Raw genomic sequence first — 17541 nt, 5'->3', positions numbered from 1 at the left:
AGCTGGCGCGGGCAGGGCTTTCGCGTGTCCTGGCCTAGAGTGGGTGAATTCTCTGTGATGTTCTAAGTCACCCAGGACCGGCTTGTTTCTATACACACATCCACCCACCTTCTCAAATTGTATTGAGGTCTGTAGGTTGCTTCTTTCCACTTTCCTATCACCTGAGCTTCGTAGCACTAACTGAAGGGCAAAGACCAGCTGGGGCAGATTACTGTCCTCGCTGGGGACCTGTCCCTCCACTCGTTGGGGTTCAGTCCACCACGGTGCTGGAAACAGCATCCCTCCTGCCTCCCCAAGTCACTCTGCTGCTTTTCCACCTGAGGGTGGTTTCTCCTTAGATGTCCACTCACCACTTGTTCATTCTCCTACAACGTGAGAGGCGGTGATGATCATTCTTGGATTCGTGGTTTCAAGTTTCTCTTCGCTTTCAGTTGCGCGTCTGGGGTGGGGATGGTATCAGGAGAGGCCGTACACTGGGTCACCCGTCAGCCACCCATCTCTAAACTGGCCAGTGCTCAGCGACCTAGGCCTCAGCACCAAACCCTCCAGTTTCAGCTGCCTCGTTATTATTTCTCACCCATTTGGTCAGATTTGGTGGAGAGGTGATTCCGGGATCTAGCCTCGTTCTCTGCAGTCTTTTCCTGGAAACTCCACATGTACGGATCTTGGATATAAAAACAGAACTGTGCGGCGACAGCTGGGGGTCCTTGGACAAACCCCTCACGCTCGAGGGGACTGCGGAGAGAAGCCGAGGAGACTGCGCGGGGTCTTCGTGAGATGCCTAAGCTACTAGCGCGCACTGACTTGTGAGCAGCTCCTGATATGGTCCAGACCTTGCAGGTTACACAAGGTGCGGGGTAATGAGCTGTTGATCTGAGCTTAACGTTTTCTCCGGACTGTTCTGCGTCTTGGCACTAAAGAGGCAAGGGCCTTTGAGGCTGATTTTGCACATAAGAAAGGGACTGCTGTGCCCTCCTCCGGCGTACAGACCAGCTGTGCAGTCAGCTCTTGTCCTCGGGGAGAGGCCGAGTGATGGGATCTCCCGTTGGTTTGGGGGGTGGGCCCTCCCCTGGGCACACAGACCAGCCCTCTGAAGGAGTTCCCACACCTTCAGCAGAAATTTGAAGTCAGCAAACCTGCTGGGTCTGTTCAGGAGCCTCTGACCAAGATTCGTTGGCAGGAAAGTTCACTGAAAAACCTCAGAGGGGACATCCCTGTGAAGGAGGCATCTGAACGGAGGGCCTGGGCCCCATTTAGGGGTCGGTCTGCTCAAGCTGCTTTCGGCTGAGGCTGGACTCGGGTCCCCCGGCAGTACATTCCGTGAAGGTGTCTGTCTGCGGGTTCCCGCTAGTACCCTAGGCCACCCTTTCTCCGGTTATGGTTTTGGATGGGTCGGCATTCACATATTTATTCATCAATCTCTATGGTCTACAAGGTTTGCTGCCCTCTCCCACCCGTCAGGCGCCGAGGATAGAGCTGCATTCCCGGGGCTTTATATCTGGGCTGGCTAGACAGGCACTCGCAGGTACACAGACGGGGGGTTACGGTGATCAGGACCTTTAGGGAATCATGGAGGCAGTGTGGCAAAGGGGATGGAAGGTAAGGCCTGGTGTCAACAGGGCCACTGGGGAAGGCTCCCTGTTGGAACATATTACTCACCTGACCTCGAGTGGGATCTTGGGTATCTTCTTAGAGATTTTGAACTGGCTTATGTCGCCATAGGTGTCGGTGAAGTACACTCCAGCCACACTGGTCACCTGGTTCCCGGGGAACTTGGACAGAATGTGTTCACGACCATGCTCACTGGCCCAGTACCAGGCGTGGCCCCCGATGAGCAAGCCTCCACCAGATTTTACAAACTGGACCAGCTCCTCAGCCAGGCATTCGTTGTAGGCATTGATGCAGTAAACCCCCAAGGGGTCTCCCGGTTCCTGCTGAACCTGCGCCTTCACCCCAGAGCACTGCAGGATAGCAACGAGTGCTTCTACGCTCCTGTGCACTCCCACGCGAGCCCCGGGAGAGGGACAGAGCCAGTTCACGACGTTGCGAAGAAATGGAGCCAAGGAGGCTTCCAGCAGGTAGCCCTCATGGGCCATCACCACCAGGCGGCCTTGGCCGTAGAAGGACCCAGCGATGAGGACCTGGCCCCTGTCATTCACCAACACTGGGAAGGCGGCCTCTCCAACGAGGAGCAGTTCACACGGGGTGGGACCTTTCGGGATATCCCAGCTCTTCAATCCAAGCATAAGGGCCTCGAAAGCAGCCATGGTCACTCCGTTGCTGCAGAGGAAAGCAAACACGGCGTGGTCAGAGCAGGTGGAGCAGTGAGGGAACACATGAAAGGCTGAATGCTTTCAGATAAGAACCGTTTCTTGGGTCCCCACTGTGTGCCAGCACTGGGGGAGCAGCAGGGAACAAAACAAACCAGGCCCCCGCTTTCCTGAAGCTAGTATTTTAGAAGGGGAAGGACCCTAAATAAAGAGGTGACAAACAGATCAATAAAATGCAGCAACTAATAAGTGTTGGGGGGAAAAGAAAACAGAGTGAGGTGTCATTGAGCGACTGGAAGAGTACTTTAAACTCAGTGATAGGAAAGGCAGTTATGAGAAAGGGACATGGAAGCTGAAACCTGACAGGTCCCACTAAGAGAAGTGACAACGTGGCCGCAGAGAACCTGGGCGGGGAGGAGTAGGACCTGGGTGGAGTGGGGAGGGAATGATGCTGCAGGGCCTGGTAAGTCACTGGGACAGGTGACCCGCATGTGGGAGACGACTTGTCTTTCTGTCACTTCTCTGGACCAAAAGGTCAGGTGACCTTTCAGAAACTGCATTTGTTCTGACAGCTTCTTCGACTAAACGAGTGAGGAACGCCTCCCGATTGAGCTTGTCTAACTGGGGAGTTCGCCACCTCTTTTGGGGTAGCATTCTGTGGTTTGGGGGGCTCGTTTAAAATTCGCTGCTCCTGAAACTAAGCTCACTATACCCCCTTAAAGCAGCTCCTCTTGGATAAACTTAGTTAAGCCTCAGTGTCCCTGTGTGCAGAAAAAAAATCATACATCTCTTTGAGGATTGGAGAGATTAAGAGAGCCCATGTAAAAACGCTTTGTCCTGGGCTGCGTGCACAGGGACCACTGAGAAAAATGTGTCTGTCCCTTTGCTGCCCTTTTTAGCTTCTCCAAGTGACAAGGCTCCTCTAGTAGATGCTCTGGTGCCGGTGCACGCCCCCCCCCCCCTTTCTGACTTCAGTGGCTGCCTGAGATGCGTCCTAGAGTCCTCAGAGGTCCCCGGAGGAACCGAGCTCCAGGGGCCCACGGTGGAAAACAGCTGAGAGACATGCCCTTCCTTCCCTTCCTTGTCTCCTCCCCATGTCCTCACCCTGGTTCTGGGCTCCCTTCCCAGATCAACTAAGTGCACCCAAGTCCTTCTGCCAGGCCTTGCTCTGGAAAAAAAGATCTCACCTAAGACAGGTACCCAAGCCCCCTGCTGATTTGGGCTCCCCCCCCCTTCGGTTCCATATGAAGTCAGCTGCCTCGACGTCCATCGTCCTTCACGTCACTGCCTTTCGTTTAGGTTCCTATCTAGAGGAAAGCAATCTGGTTTCCTCCCCAGGATGCCAGGACGTATTCTCATCTGCACCTTTCTCAAGCCACGCTACACACCTCTCTCTAACAAGAGCCCCCCAATCTCACCCACTGCCCATAAGGGAAGAGCTGAGCGCCTCTCTCTGGATTTCCAGGCCTCCAGGGTCTGGGCTTTCCATTGTTTTCTGGATTTTTTTTTCTCCTTTCTTTGTTGGTTCTCCATGGACTCTCTGGTAGGCTTGACCTGTGCTTCCCGTAAAATTCCAGGGCTTTTTTTTTTTTTTTTTAAACTCTCACCCAAGGATATTTTTTCCATTGATTTTTTTAGAGCGTGGGAGGGAGGGAGAGAGAAAGAGAAAGTGAAACATAGATGGGAGAGAGACACATAGATTGGTTGCCTCCCGCACACACCTTGTACGGGGCTGGGGAGAGAACCTGTAACCCAGGTGCGTCTCCTTGACCGGGATTCGAACCCGTGACCCTTCGGTGGATGGGCTCACACTCGAACCACTGAGCGCAGCCAGGGACTTTTTGTTTGTTTGTTTGTTTTTAATCTATCACCTCTTTCTCAGTATTGCTCCAGGGAGCCACACCCCTCCTGGACTGCGTGGGTGCGCGATCCCAGCCTTGGGGTTCAGGAGTGGGAAAGGCCGGAGGGAGGCCGGCCCCTCGAGGTCCAGATCCTGTTAACTCCCTCTGAGATAGCGAGGGAAATCTGTCACTAATCTGGGCAGCCCTCGTTTTACCGGAGAAACCACGACGAAACCCAGGAGATGAGGAATAGGTCCTCGGGACGCTGACCCCCAACTCTCCAGACCAACCAGCGCGCGCGCCTCCTCCCCCTCCCCCCCCCCCCCGCCCCAACTCTGTCAAATTCTTGTTCCAAGAGGCGAGAAGAAAGTGTTTTGAGACAAATAGTAAATAGTTTCAGGCCGGCGAATCAAACGGAGATGAAAAGCTGGCGGTAAGAGGAGAGACGCGCCGACCGAGGGAAGGTTCCCGGGCGTGCGCCTGGCGCCCGGGGCGCAGTGTGCGGGGTGCCCGGGCGTCCACCGCGAGCGCGGATGAAACACTCACATTCGGGGGCTTCTGGTCTGCGGCTCGGGCTCCGGCGCAGGGGATGCTGCAGGTGTTCAGTCCTGGGTCCTAAAGAGGCCCGCGGGACAAGGCGGGACGGGGCGGGACGGGGCGGGACGGGGCGGGGCGCGCCCTGGATCCGCCTTCCCAAGGTGTCTCCTCCACCCCACCCCCACCCCGCCCCGGGCCAGCCGCACTTGGGGGGTGTCTGGGAGGCAGGATCCCTCGGCCTCTACGGGGATCGGGGCCGAAACCCGCTCTCCCACATCCCCCCGACGGGTCCCGGAGGGCGCGAGGGCGCACGGCCCGGTTGCTGTCGCCCTGGGAGTGGAACGCAAACGCCAAGTCTCCAGTAAACCAGATTCGGGGCAGACAGCGCCCCAGCAACGACGCAACCCACGGCCGAAGGCGGAATGGGGCGCGGCCCGGCGGGGAATCGGGCGCCCTCCTCTCGGGTCCCCGGGGGCGTCACCGGAGAACCTGGAACCCCCGGTGCCACGTCACCGCCGCGCGGCAGCTCCTGCGTTGCGTTGCGGGCCTGCCCCCTGGTGGTCAGCACCTGCCGCGCACCCTGTGCTGGGGCGGTTCTGGGGGGTGCAGGGAGCTCAGCTAAGAGAGCAGGGCCTGGTGTTATGCACAGAAATGGTGCCCAGCGACGCTGCTGCTGGGAAGGAAACGCGCCTGTTACATCGCCCAACAGACAGGTCCGTGCCTGGCTGCAGAAACCACAGCTAAAGCTAGAGAGTGGCTGCTGCTGGAATGGCACCTGAGAGCGCTGAGAAGGTGGGAGGGTCCTAGGAGGTTCTAACCTCTGCTTCTACGGCTTCATTCCCTTCCAAAGTCATGCTCCATCCTTAGCACCTTGCCTCCCGCGCACACTTGGCAGTGCTGGTTGGTTCATTGGCAGTCTTTTCCCTTAAATTAACATGATGCTATATTTTTACTGTATTTCTCTTTGGAACTTGATCAAAACATACTTTTAGTATTTTAAAGCAGGTTTGTTTGCTTTTCTTTGAGAGTGGGGACAACCAGGAATGAAGTGCTGATTCTTATTTTAATACCTCTTGGCTGCTTCTGGTTATGGGCTGAATTGTGTTCCCCCATTTCCCCAAATTCATATGTTCAAGTCCCAGCCCTCGGTACCTCGGAATGTAATTGTATTTGGAGAGAAGGTCTTTAGAGAGGTGATTAAATTAAAACGAGGCCGATGAGGCGGGGCCCGAGCCCAATATGACTGGTGTTCCTATAATAAGAGGAAGAAACGCTGTAGTTAGCGTTCATTCTAAAGTTCAAGTCTGGTTATGGCAACTCCCTGCATGAAACCACGTAGTGGCCTCCGGCCTGCCTTAGGCTATTGACCTAGATATCCAGCCTCCACGTGGGATGGCCCTTGCTCAGAGCTCTTCAGCCCGATTTACCACCGTGGTTCCTCTTTTCTCCCAGGACTCTAGGCCCATGGGTTCCCTTTAAGTTTACTCAATATGCAACTCTCACTCCTCCTGATGGTGAAATTACCTTCTCCTAGAAAATCACTCCTTTTTCCTGTCTAAGCTCAGTCACCACTTCTCTAGAAAAGACTTTCCTAACCTACAGACTAAACCAAAGCCTCTTCCTGACCACACCAGATACCCCTCTCCTTAGTGCTCACGCAGCTTGGAATTTTATATTTATTTGTATGACCGTCTGGTTAATGTTGGCCTCTCTTGTAGGATCTCATCCTATGAGTATAGAGTCTGCCTCCGTCTTGCCCACCTTTGGGTCCTCATTGCCTGGTTTCATTTCTGGCTCGTCAGAGACTTTCGTGTCTTAATAAACATATAAATGTACGTGGAATAAATGAATCAATATATAGTGAATGGTCAAGAAAATCCTGTTGAATTAGTGAGTAATTAGCTGAGTGTTTGGAGGACTGGTGGGAACCTGCTTGGCACAGGACCAGGTGCCGTGAGGGCTCGGAAAGAATGAGCAGTGGGAAACCTACGCGCGGGAGGCGGTTTGGACGAAGTCATCAGGATTTCAAATACCCAGGGCGGGGGCCCAATGTGAGGGGAAGTTAGTTGAGTTCCTAGGTTTTGTACCAGGAAACAGTTGACCTTCGGGAAGCCAAGTGGGAGACGGACACAGAGAGAGTGGATCAGAAATATCACATGTCAAACACTGAGCTCAGGGTCTCTTTTGTGTGTTTGTGCTCATAGGTTTGAAGTGGTCCCTACCTATGTCAGTGTGGGAAAGGACCACTATTGTTCTAAAGACTCCTGAGTGTATCTTGGTGTTGATCTAATATAAGAAAGAGCTTCAAGCAAAGGTGATTTTTTCCAGGGTCAGAGAGCAGAAGCAAGCCCATCATCACCTGCCATTTGGGAGCAGGAATTGGCCAAAGTATGGAAACAAATCAACAGAGGACACAGCATAAAGGCCTGGTTCATTCCTGGAAATGAAAGATGGTGACTGGCATGGGTTCTGACCAAAGGGGCATTCCCCATGTGGAGGTGCAGACCGCAGACCTTTCATCGCACTGAAAAGAAAACAGAAACTACTCCATGAAAGTCAGCCTGTTCTCACCGAGCACATATTCGGTGAGGCATTCTGGGAGATGAAGATGATCCTATGGTCAATAAGTCTAGGGAGGAGAGCTGACCGGAGAACAGCTAGATCAGACCAGTTCATGTAGATGCCAAAATTGGTAGCAAAATACGAGGGAACAGAAAGGAAGAAGTAACTCTTTCTAATCAAGCTCTCAGGGAAGAACTTCAGAGAAGGCGACACTGAATCTTAGCTTTGAAAAAGTCTATATGACCTTGGTGGGCAGAGATGGCATTACAGTGGAAGGCCGCGTCACGGTCACACCAGGGAGGCGGGGAAGTGAAAGGCTTGGTGAAGAGAAAGACAAGCTGTTCACAGGGAATGAAATTTGTTGACAGGACTCATACAGTACTAGCTCTGAAGAGACCCGGGGCCAGGTTTTGAGGGTCTATGAAGGGGTCTGCAGCGTGGTCTACAGTCTGGAGAAAGGTTCTTAAGAGACGCCGTGTAGGAAACACTGACGCCATCGCCTCAGCTCTGTTCCCTACTCCACCCTTACTGAATTTCTAACCAAACCCCAGCTCTGTTCAGATAACCCACCTCGCCCTTACAGGATGCAGGGGAAAATGGAGCCGTTTCCATTTCCAAGGCTAGATAGGAATTGGCTTAATCCAGGCATGCTAATGCATACCCTTTGCACTGCTCTTTCTGGGTTACAATCAATAAATGTACATAACAATATGATGCTTAATTGTCTGGCAAATGCAAGAGGCATACACAAACCAGAATTGTTATTGTAAATCAGTCCATTTTTGTCAAGCAGAAGAAAATCCCTTCATTAATTCTCACTAAGCCAAATGCAAAAGAGGCTACTTCATACATATGCTTTCCAATTACGGGCTAACGTGAAGAACGACTGGCCTCCTTCAATTATTTTTAGTGATGAGTTAAACTTATGTGCCCCATATATTCTTTCCCCGAAGGCCCTCAAGAATCTGGGAAGGATTAGCCACACTCTAATTTAGGAATAGAGATGGATGAGTCCACCTGTGTGCACTTACTGGCATGAGTCACTGGGGACATTGACGAAGTCACTATTTAAGATGGTCCAGAACAGGTGTCTACAGCTGTTTTAAGAATAAGTGCTGTGGTGGCCACGAACATGGTCTGCTCAGATCTCCAAATGCAAGGTTTGGAACTGACAGACGGCCCCAGCTGGTTGCTCTGGAATCCTGGGCGCCAAGGCCAAGCTGCCCAGGGACTTCTTCTGGCCAGTGATTAAGTGTGGTGGGGTTACTAAGGTAGGCCTATTTCTGGGAGACATGGGACTCTTCTGATGGGTGGCTTTGGGTCAAGCCCCCCCCCTCCCCCCATTGGCCTTGACCAAACTTTCTGAGAGCTGCACTGTAAGCCTTTCCTTCCTTCACTCTCTCCCGCATCACATATCAGTCGGGTGGCTCTTCCAGCACGTTTGATCTCATCTTGGCTTCTGCCTCTTGAAGGACCAGATTAACACAAGTACTGTTATATCTCCTAACACTAAAACGCTCAAGTGTATTTATTAAAATTGTGTTGTTATGGTAGGAATAAAGAGCAAAGTCATAAACTTGAGAATATTTATGAAAGACACATTCACTACAATTTCCATTCTCTAAGATGTGTGTGATAACCTTTGTTCAAATTATAGCATTGCCCATCTCTGAGGGCAAATTCCTGTCTGCCTAGTTATTTAAAGCAATGAAGCTGAAGTTTGCTGCTTCTCTTGACAGGTGGACAATCCTAATTCAGTTATGAAAACATTCATATTCTCCTGTGGTGTATTTGTGAAATTATCCTGGGCCTGTATTCTCTTTTTGGATCATAAGTATGTGGAACATATATTCTAGGAGTCAATGATATTCCAGTCACAGAGGATGTCTTGGAATCTATCACTGCCATTCCAGAGATAGCCATGCTGAACCTCTCTTCCTCCAGTAAGAAACAAGGGAGGGGTCTTCTTATATTTCTCAATTCCTCCCAGCCCCAGGTTTTAAACACTAAGTTTGGTTTTGTACTGAAGACGTCAGTCGTCTGGAAGCCAGTGGAACTGACTTAGCCTAAGGCTGACTGGATGTTTTTCCTCTGGCTCTGAAATATCAGACCCATTGGGTAGGCACACAATAGATCCAGTTTCCTATAATTGCACCCACACCCGTGTGGCTTATATGTCTTTACATATAATTCTATAAGGGTTGCAGATATCCAGATGCCAGAGGTGCTAGTGTGTGGGGATTGGGAGTCATGGACGATCAAATAGCTCTATGACAAAATTCCTAACAGAGAAAGAATGTGTGACAGTTCCTAGTGTTACCAGCAACATTATTTTTTTTTCCTGCAAATATAAACAATTCTTTCCAAATTGGTTTATTCCAAAGTTCCTGTGACATTGACTTTCTTCCCAAGGCTTTCCATTATCATCGAGAATTGTGATCCAAAGTCTTAATTTTAACTGAGATCAAATGAACATCATTCAGCTTGGTGGGGGAAGGGAGGGAGGATATGAAATGAGAAGCCAAGAATAACCGACTCTAAGTTTCCCACTACTCTACACATCAAAATGTAAGACCAGGCCTTTCATTGCTGAACATAGGTAATAACTTAAACCACCCACGTTTTCCTATTCATTAATTATAGATTAACCTGGCCTATTAAAGAAACGCTGCTTCTTTATAGCATCTAAATGCACAAGAATCCAAATGCATAAGCAGCATTTCTATAGCTCTCTTGAATTGTATGTGGAATTGTTTGTGTGCACATGTAGTTAGATCTCTGAAAAGTTATCACTCCCACCCTTCTCTACCACACTTGGGAGACTGACTCCAATGTGTGGGTCAAAGAAAGAAATTCGTTTCAAGTGGAAGCCAAGTAGGGCCTGAAAGCTTTAAAGGAGTAAAGCAGAGGTGTGAAGTAGTCTTGAAAGAAGGGTGTTACTTTTGTCAGCAAAAATAGTCAACATCTATGGCTGTACCTGGTTAGCTATTGACCTGTTAAATACTTACATTAGGTGGGGACGTTGGTTTAAGGATGAAATAGATCAGAGATTAATCTTATGGGGAAGAGATCAGAAGGAATTCCAATAAATGCAGCTGTTGAAGATTGGCTGTAAGGCTAATACTACTCATTAGAGAGCTCTAGTCAGCCTTGGGAGTTAGACACTAGAAGACAGTAGACTAATGGAGAAGAAACAGCCACCAAGGAATAGCAGGACACAAGAAACTTGGGAGCCTAAAGATTTCCACTAGATAGTTGACCGCTTCTCCTAAATACAGGGGGTGAAAATAGCTGAAAACAGATTATGATGTTCGGGCAAAGTGGCAAAGAACATGCCAAAGAGGCTGACGGATAGAAATCCTCTGACACCATCTGGTCTCGTGTAAGACTAAACCTCAATAAAACTGTCCAATGAATTGGAGTGCAGGAAAGCCTACAGCTCCATATCATTTTGAAATAATACTGGAATTAGGACAAATATTATGTGCCTTCTTGGGAAAGAGAACTAGTTGGCAATCTTCACACAACACCCTATTGTGCATTCATTCGCTCGACAAATATGGAAAATCTGCTAGACTGTGAGCTTAATCACCAGGCCCATGAGATCAGAGGCAGGCTTTGTTTTCGTGGAACATCTGCAGGAATGAGGTGAAGTGTGTTTGAATAGTTGGAGGACATTAAGTGTGGCTGGAACTAGAGAGTAATGTGGAGATATCATGAACCAGGACACACTGGGGGAATCCAAACACTTGAGTGCATTATAAGCCATGTTAAGGGTTTTGGTTGGACTGTATCTTATTCGACGTGAAGCCACTGAAGGATTTTTATTTGAGTTTATTAAAAATTTTTCAAAGTGATACATGCACAAGGTAAAAAATTAAATAGTACAGAGGACTTGAAATGAAAAACACGGTTCCCCCCGCCACCCTTTTTAACTCTAGTCCCATACCCTAGAGGCAATGTATTTAACAATTTCTATTTTTAGATCTTCCGTTGACTAGCTTCCTAACATTAAATAATATGTTTGAATAATTTCTTGGTTCATTAACTTTAGACAATCTTTAATAATACACCATTACAAAAGATAAGAATTTGACTTACACTATCCCCACTTTTCCTTTGCCTATCTTTCCCCAAATTTTTGATAGATATCATTTTAATACTTCTATTGGTTTAATTTATAGCTTTGAACAGCATACCAATCCTCCAGTTCTTGTTCCATCAACTGCAGACTTTTTTTTCATCCCCACTTTCAATAGATAAGTAGTCCTACTCTTCCTTCCACCTCTTTTCCCACAGGTAATTTGCAGCTCTTTCTGCTCTCTTTTTCTTTAACTTGTCAGGATTAATTACTTTCAATTTTATTTCTGAATAAAAAATTAAGCCTTTCATGTTTTGTCTATAGGCTGATCAGAACACTAAATACCAATAAATAGCATCTACATTATTTTGGCTAGGTAAATACTGTTTCTTGAGAGCCAAGTAGAAGCTAGGACATTTTCTTCCATATACGTATATCCAATGTCATGCCTGTGCCACATGGAAGGAAATATACCTACCGCCAATGTAAAATCGACTCTTCTTAAATTCCACGAGTATTTTTTGTTGTTGTTTCAGAAATGGACTTAAATTTCTTGACATATTTTTGTTTTGTTTTCTTATTTGTTGACTAAAGAATATATGTTCTCCACATTCTCAAACATTCCAGCTTCTCAGTGATACTATCCTTGGCACACAATGCACATTCTTCCCAGAGAGCCTGAGACTGTATCCTTATCTGAACTGGGTATGTCTGCTGGATAACTAACTGTCACTGTATAGTGAGACATCCTGTTGGATAAGTGTCACTCTAGAGTGACACATCCCGGGTGAGGGCCATCATTTCCTAGATTTCGTTTCTTCTTCTTTCTCGGTTCTCATCTTCATTTTGCTGGAGAACTTCCTCAAAGTACTACCTTAGTAAGGGTGCAGAGAAGGTAGACTTTCTGGAAACTTGCATGTCAGAAAATATCTTTATTTTGGTTTGACTCGACAGCTTGGCTTGCTATGGAATTCTGGGCACAAAGTTTTCAGTAAGGTATGTGAAGACATTGCTCCATTGGCTTTTAGCTTTCAGTATTGCTGAAGAAAAATCTGCTGCCAGTCTATTTCTTGTCCTTTTTTAGCTGAGCTAGTTATGCTGATCTAATTTTATTTTCTCTCTGGGCACTTTTAATGTCTTCCCTCTATCCTTAATATTCCAAAATTTCACAAGATTGTGTCTCGATGTTGGTTTTATTGGGGACCCTGGAATCTGGAGACTTAGTTCTTTCTGTTCTTCAATTATTTTTTCTTCACCTATATTTTTGGCTTTCTCTTCCAGAAACCACTAATGGTTAGATATTGATTGTCTAGGTCTTTCTTTTCTTCATATTTTCTGCTATTTCTTTTTGCTCTATATCTAGAGAGATTCCCTGAACTTTATTTCTAGCCTGTCTATGGAGTATTTTTGACAATCTTATTTCACTCTCAAAGGGCTCTCTTTATTCTCAGAGTTTTTCCTTTCTTTGTAACATCCTGTTTTCATCTTACAAATATACCTCAGAACTTTCTGAAGATATAGGTAGATTTTAAAGTTACTTTTTCCACTTTAACTTTGTTTCCTCCAGAACTGGTTGTGGTTTTCAAATCTCCTAATTCTAATTGGTAATTTTTTCTTACATGCTTCTCCCCTGGTTCTCCCTCCCACTCTCCCACCCTCCCCAATGCTCAATGTCTGGGAATTCCTAGCTGAAAACCATCTGCATTTAAGCATCAATATAATGGTTGACTTTTATAGGAGTTGGTATGGGTTTCCTCTGCCATCGTATGGTTTGGTCTGTTTTTCCAGTAAGCCTCATCTATGACTGGAAACACTTGGTTACTTGGGTAGGGTGTCTCAACTGACAGTAGAGAATTAACTGATAGGCTAGGGGGGTCACTTATTTCCACGAAAAGAGAAATTTCATTCTGGAGCACCAACTCCTACCTCTCCCCAGGCAGTTTATTCATTTACTTTATATAAACAACAACAACAACAACAACAGCAACAACAGATTTTTTCACTGGTACCAATAGTTGACTGCCTGTGTTCTATGCACAAAGGATGGGGTAGAATGGGATGGGGTTCAATTTTACAACTGGTAATAACTCTTTAGTAGGTAAACTTTTTAGGTGTCCAAGTCTCTCTGGGGTTATGTTGTTCAGATTAGCTTATATTCTGTCTGAAAGGTACCTTCACTCTTTCATTCTTTTTCGTAGTTTGTCCACCTTCTCTCTTCCAGAAATGTGTTGCTGTCTTCTTCACTCAACCCCAAATGCCTTCAGTTTTCTTTGACTTCAATTTCAGTGGGGCCTGGAGAGGGAGGGGAGGTAAACTTATATGTTCAGTTCATCATCTTAACTTCAAAGTACCATTGAAAGTTTTTAAAAAGGGGGGGGAGCTAACTTTACATTTCTAAAACTTCCCCGGGGCTGTAAGGCTGAAAATGGATTAAAGAGGGCAAGAATAGATATAAGTATTATTCTAAATAACTGAGGATCTAATTCCCTTTCTAAGAATATGTAATGTCTGGGACTTTGGGGAGTCAGGCCCTTTACCGAAATAACCCATTCTTCAAAATCCAATAAGCTAGTAGAACGCTTTCATGGTGCCCTAGAGGTAAGGACTGGCATCTGAAAAACCTGAAACCTACAAAAGACTTGGGTGACACTAAAGGGATCATCCCAGCTCTGTCTATTGGGAAGCACCTCAGGAGCCTACCTCAAATTCTTCCTTTGAACTGGAATTTGGGATAAACAAAGAGACTTTCTGTTCTGATAAAATTAGTGCTGGCAAGGACGGACATAAAGTTTTCCCTGTTTGCTGGTTGATTTCTTAATTTGGTTATTCAAAGCACTGTAGTTGCTCACACTCACTGTAATCAGAATGCCCAGGTTTGCACCCCAACCCTATCACTTGTTACCAATGTAGTCTTTGGCACTTCACTTGCCCTCCATAAAATTCTGTTCGATCATTCCTAAAAAAGGAGTGGTAAATTTCCAGCTCATAAGATTACTGTGAGGATTTAACGAAACGATCTATGAAAAGGAACCAGTCTAATACCCAGCATGTACTTTACACCCCTCTAATGGACAGAAATTATTTTAAAGGTTGAATGGATATTCAATATGTATATTTAAAGCACCTATATGAAAGATATTCATGAAATAAGGGAAAATAATTCTATGAGTAAGAAATGTCATGATAAAAATAATCCAAAAACCCCCATTATCTAGGTCAAATCTCATCATCTATGCATCCACTCAATTTCCAATAATGGCGTATTAGAACAACTAAAAAAAAAGAAGTGAGCTAAAAGAAAACTGGCTGGATGTACACAACGTTAATCCTCCCATTAATTCAACTCTAGATGAAATTCATTAGAAATACATTTTTAATTCAAAGAAATGGGAGCTTCTGAATGTGATTAGAAAAAAATTTAAGAAAATCTTTGAACTGTTGCAATTAAATGAAATTCGAGTCAGCTATATCTAGTTCTTTTGTTCCAAAGTAAAGATTTCTATCTGTATGTGAACTTTATTTGCCAACCAGTAACTCGTGACAGTGATAGAAATCTGTGTCACTACAGAAATATAAATGCCAACACTGAGCCGGATGCCCATTGTTTGCTAAAGACAAGCATCCTCGTGGACCTTTTCAGGGTTTTCAACTGACCTCCGCTCTTTATTTAATCAAAGAAGTAATTCTACCCGAACAATGGAACTGAATCCAGAGACCAAACCCTAAGTAGCTTGTAAAACTCTGTGAATTTAGAGCCCTTCCTTTAGATAGTAATGCAACCTACCAGATTCCTTTGGTGTAGGAAGTGTAGACCGGCCTAGGATTAACTACGCTGCATCTGTAAAAGCCCTCTGACAATGAAGTCGAGCTCTCCAACCACAGTGAGTTAAGTAGATAACAATGGCAGCTGACATTTTCTCTGTACCTACTAACTGCCAGCTACTGTTTTAGTCACTTTTAGAGACACTAAAATTTAATCCTCACAATAATCCTATGAAACAGACCCCATTTTAGAGAGGAGGAAATCGAGTCACTAAGAAGTTAAGGAACTTGCCTAGAGTATTACAAATAACAGTGAAAGAGCCAGGATTTGGAGGCAGGGAGTCAACTGTGAGAGATGATGATCTTAACCTCTAGGCTGTGGGAAATAGCTCCCTATTCTGAGAGCCAGCATAAAACAAGGCAATCCCTTGGACAGCATGTGCTGTACTCACAAACCTCTTCAGAAGTACTGAGTCTCTATGACAACCCTGTGGGGCAGAAATTTTTATCCTAATCTCATACACGGGAAATGGGAATGCCAAAATACAACGACTTTCCCAAGAGTTGACCCTAGCTATGGGCTCTATTTCACCAGATTGCCTTTCAAGCTCTTTAAAAACTATCCAGGACAGAAAATATATGAGTCCTCAGGGACCTGATGGTAAATCTGTGTTTCAGTTGGGTTCTAAGGGCAGGGTTTTTGGAATAATTCATCAAAAATAAAACCCAGCAAGTCCTCAAGGTGTCAGGGCGAGAACCACTCTCTGTGGGCTATGGCCATGATGGAGAACCAAGGGTTAGTTAGCACAGACACAGGGGCTGGCCGAAGCTCTCAAAACTGGCCCAAACAGGGTCAGGAGCAATCTGAAAGCTGAGAGCTGAGGAACAGGACTCATAAACAGAGGGCCTTGCCCCTGAGAAATTCTGACTGTACCTTCTTACTGTGTTCTTAACTTACTTTCTAGAGTCAGAACTAGGGCATTGAGCCCAGAGGACAAGGCTAGAGCCCTAAGAGACAGGTCGAGGAGTGAATCCCCGTCTCTGTCTACCTCCCCACACCTCTCTACCTGCCACCTCGCTGGGCACTCCTTACATCTGTGTGAGGAGGTACAATTTCATAATATTCTCCTTCCATTCAGGCAGGTAGGCCAGGCTGGTAGCCACTTCCTTCTGGATCGGCCAGGCCCAGGCCTCAAAGAAGGGAGCCAGGTTCTTCTGCACTTGATGGGAGAACATCTTCACCCACAGGTTCATCTTGTCAACGTTGTCAGTGGGCAGATTGGTCTGGTTCCGATACTCGGTGAAGAGACGGATAAAGGGCTCCCAGCCAAAGGCTTCCTGGAGCTGGAAGGAGAAGGAAGGGGCAGGATGAGACAGGTAGTCCATAACCAGAAGACCCAACCAACACTGAGAAATGAATCGACTGCACGGAAACCCTTCAACACTAGTTTCATGGCTCTGGCAGACCCTCTCTCTTGTTTTACCTGCTGGCCACATGCCCTACTCTCCTGTATTTGAATAGCACAGGGCTTGGCACAAAGTAGACATTCAGTAAACGATGGCTGTGGTAATAACTGCAATGATCATTATCAGTATTTACCATCAATATCATTATTCATATATCTCACTAGGTCATGAAAGTGGAGATAAGATATTATACAAGGATTTAAAATGGGCTGAGGCAAAAAAAAAAAATCCTTATATCTTTCATAGTTACAAAGTTAAACCTCAATATTTGGGGAACTCCTACTCCTATCCTGACATAATCTTCATTAATCATAGGTCTTTGTCAATTTCCAAGGCAACTAAAATGGCCTTTGTGGGGAAAAGTGAGCCTGGTAGAAGCAGAAAACTACATATAGTCTAGGTGGCTAGAATCAAGAGCGGAGCATCACCTTAGAGACAGGCAGCCATCCTGAGGCCACTGGAGACAGCCCGTGTTAGGCTGGGTTACGGAGCTTTAGCATGAAAAAGGACATTAGCCGTTCCCTAGGACAGCCTCAACTTCACAGATGAGGAACTTCTGTTCCTCGGGTGAAGTGGCCCCATTGACAAGTTTAAGTAGAGTCCCCCGGCAGTTTCTCATGGCCACGGGAATGAACAGAGGAACTCGAGCAGGCGGGAAAGCCTGGCCTGTGACTGAGTTTCAGAATCTGAGGTGCTGAAACTCCATACGGAGCTGGGAACGAATCCAGCGGCTCAGGGGCAGAGCTGGGCCGTTTGAATGCTAGGAGGCAAAGGCACCCTCCATGTCCAGGCCAGGGAGGAATCCTGGCTTGCCCATAAGGTGGAACTGAGGCACAGCCAAGTCACCATGAGACGATGGTATACTCATCTGAGGGGAAAAAGTAGGTCCTATCCCATATATTGTGTGCGTGTGGGGGTGGCTGGCTGGTTTTTAATACCTATTAAATAGCATAGTTTGGCTTCCATCTCAGTTATGTCTTGGTCTAAAGCCCGTGACAGTAACTGTATTTATAGCACATGT

At 46.7% G+C, this 17541-nt stretch overlaps 1 protein-coding gene across 8 annotated transcripts in view; it reads right to left on the bottom strand.

The window, feature by feature from the left end:
* Positions 1 to 17541, bottom strand: part of LOC308561874 (TRPM8 channel-associated factor 1) — a gene marked incomplete at its 3' end in the record, with an annotated part of 66512 nt that overhangs the window by 14418 nt on the left and 34553 nt on the right. For 5 of the 8 annotated variants that reach the window (XM_081147413.1, XM_081147414.1, XM_081147412.1 and 2 more), the window contains exons 8-9: positions 16147 to 16397; positions 12630 to 13583 (exon numbers count right to left, since the gene is read on the bottom strand). In XM_081147413.1, the coding sequence (XP_081003539.1) occupies positions 13574 to 13583; positions 16147 to 16397 (261 nt within the window). Of the gene's footprint in view, positions 1 to 1659; positions 2281 to 4657; positions 13584 to 16142; positions 16398 to 17541 lie in introns of those variants that run through there. The other 3 variants (XM_081147415.1, XM_081147418.1, XM_081147416.1) reach the window with 2 other exon arrangements.

The sequence above is a fragment of the Miniopterus schreibersii genome, assembly GCF_964146895.1.
Source record: "Miniopterus schreibersii genome assembly, chromosome: 9".
Classification (NCBI taxonomy): Eukaryota; Metazoa; Chordata; class Mammalia; order Chiroptera; family Miniopteridae; genus Miniopterus; species Miniopterus schreibersii.
This window is presented reverse-complemented; position numbering and strand designations above follow the sequence as displayed.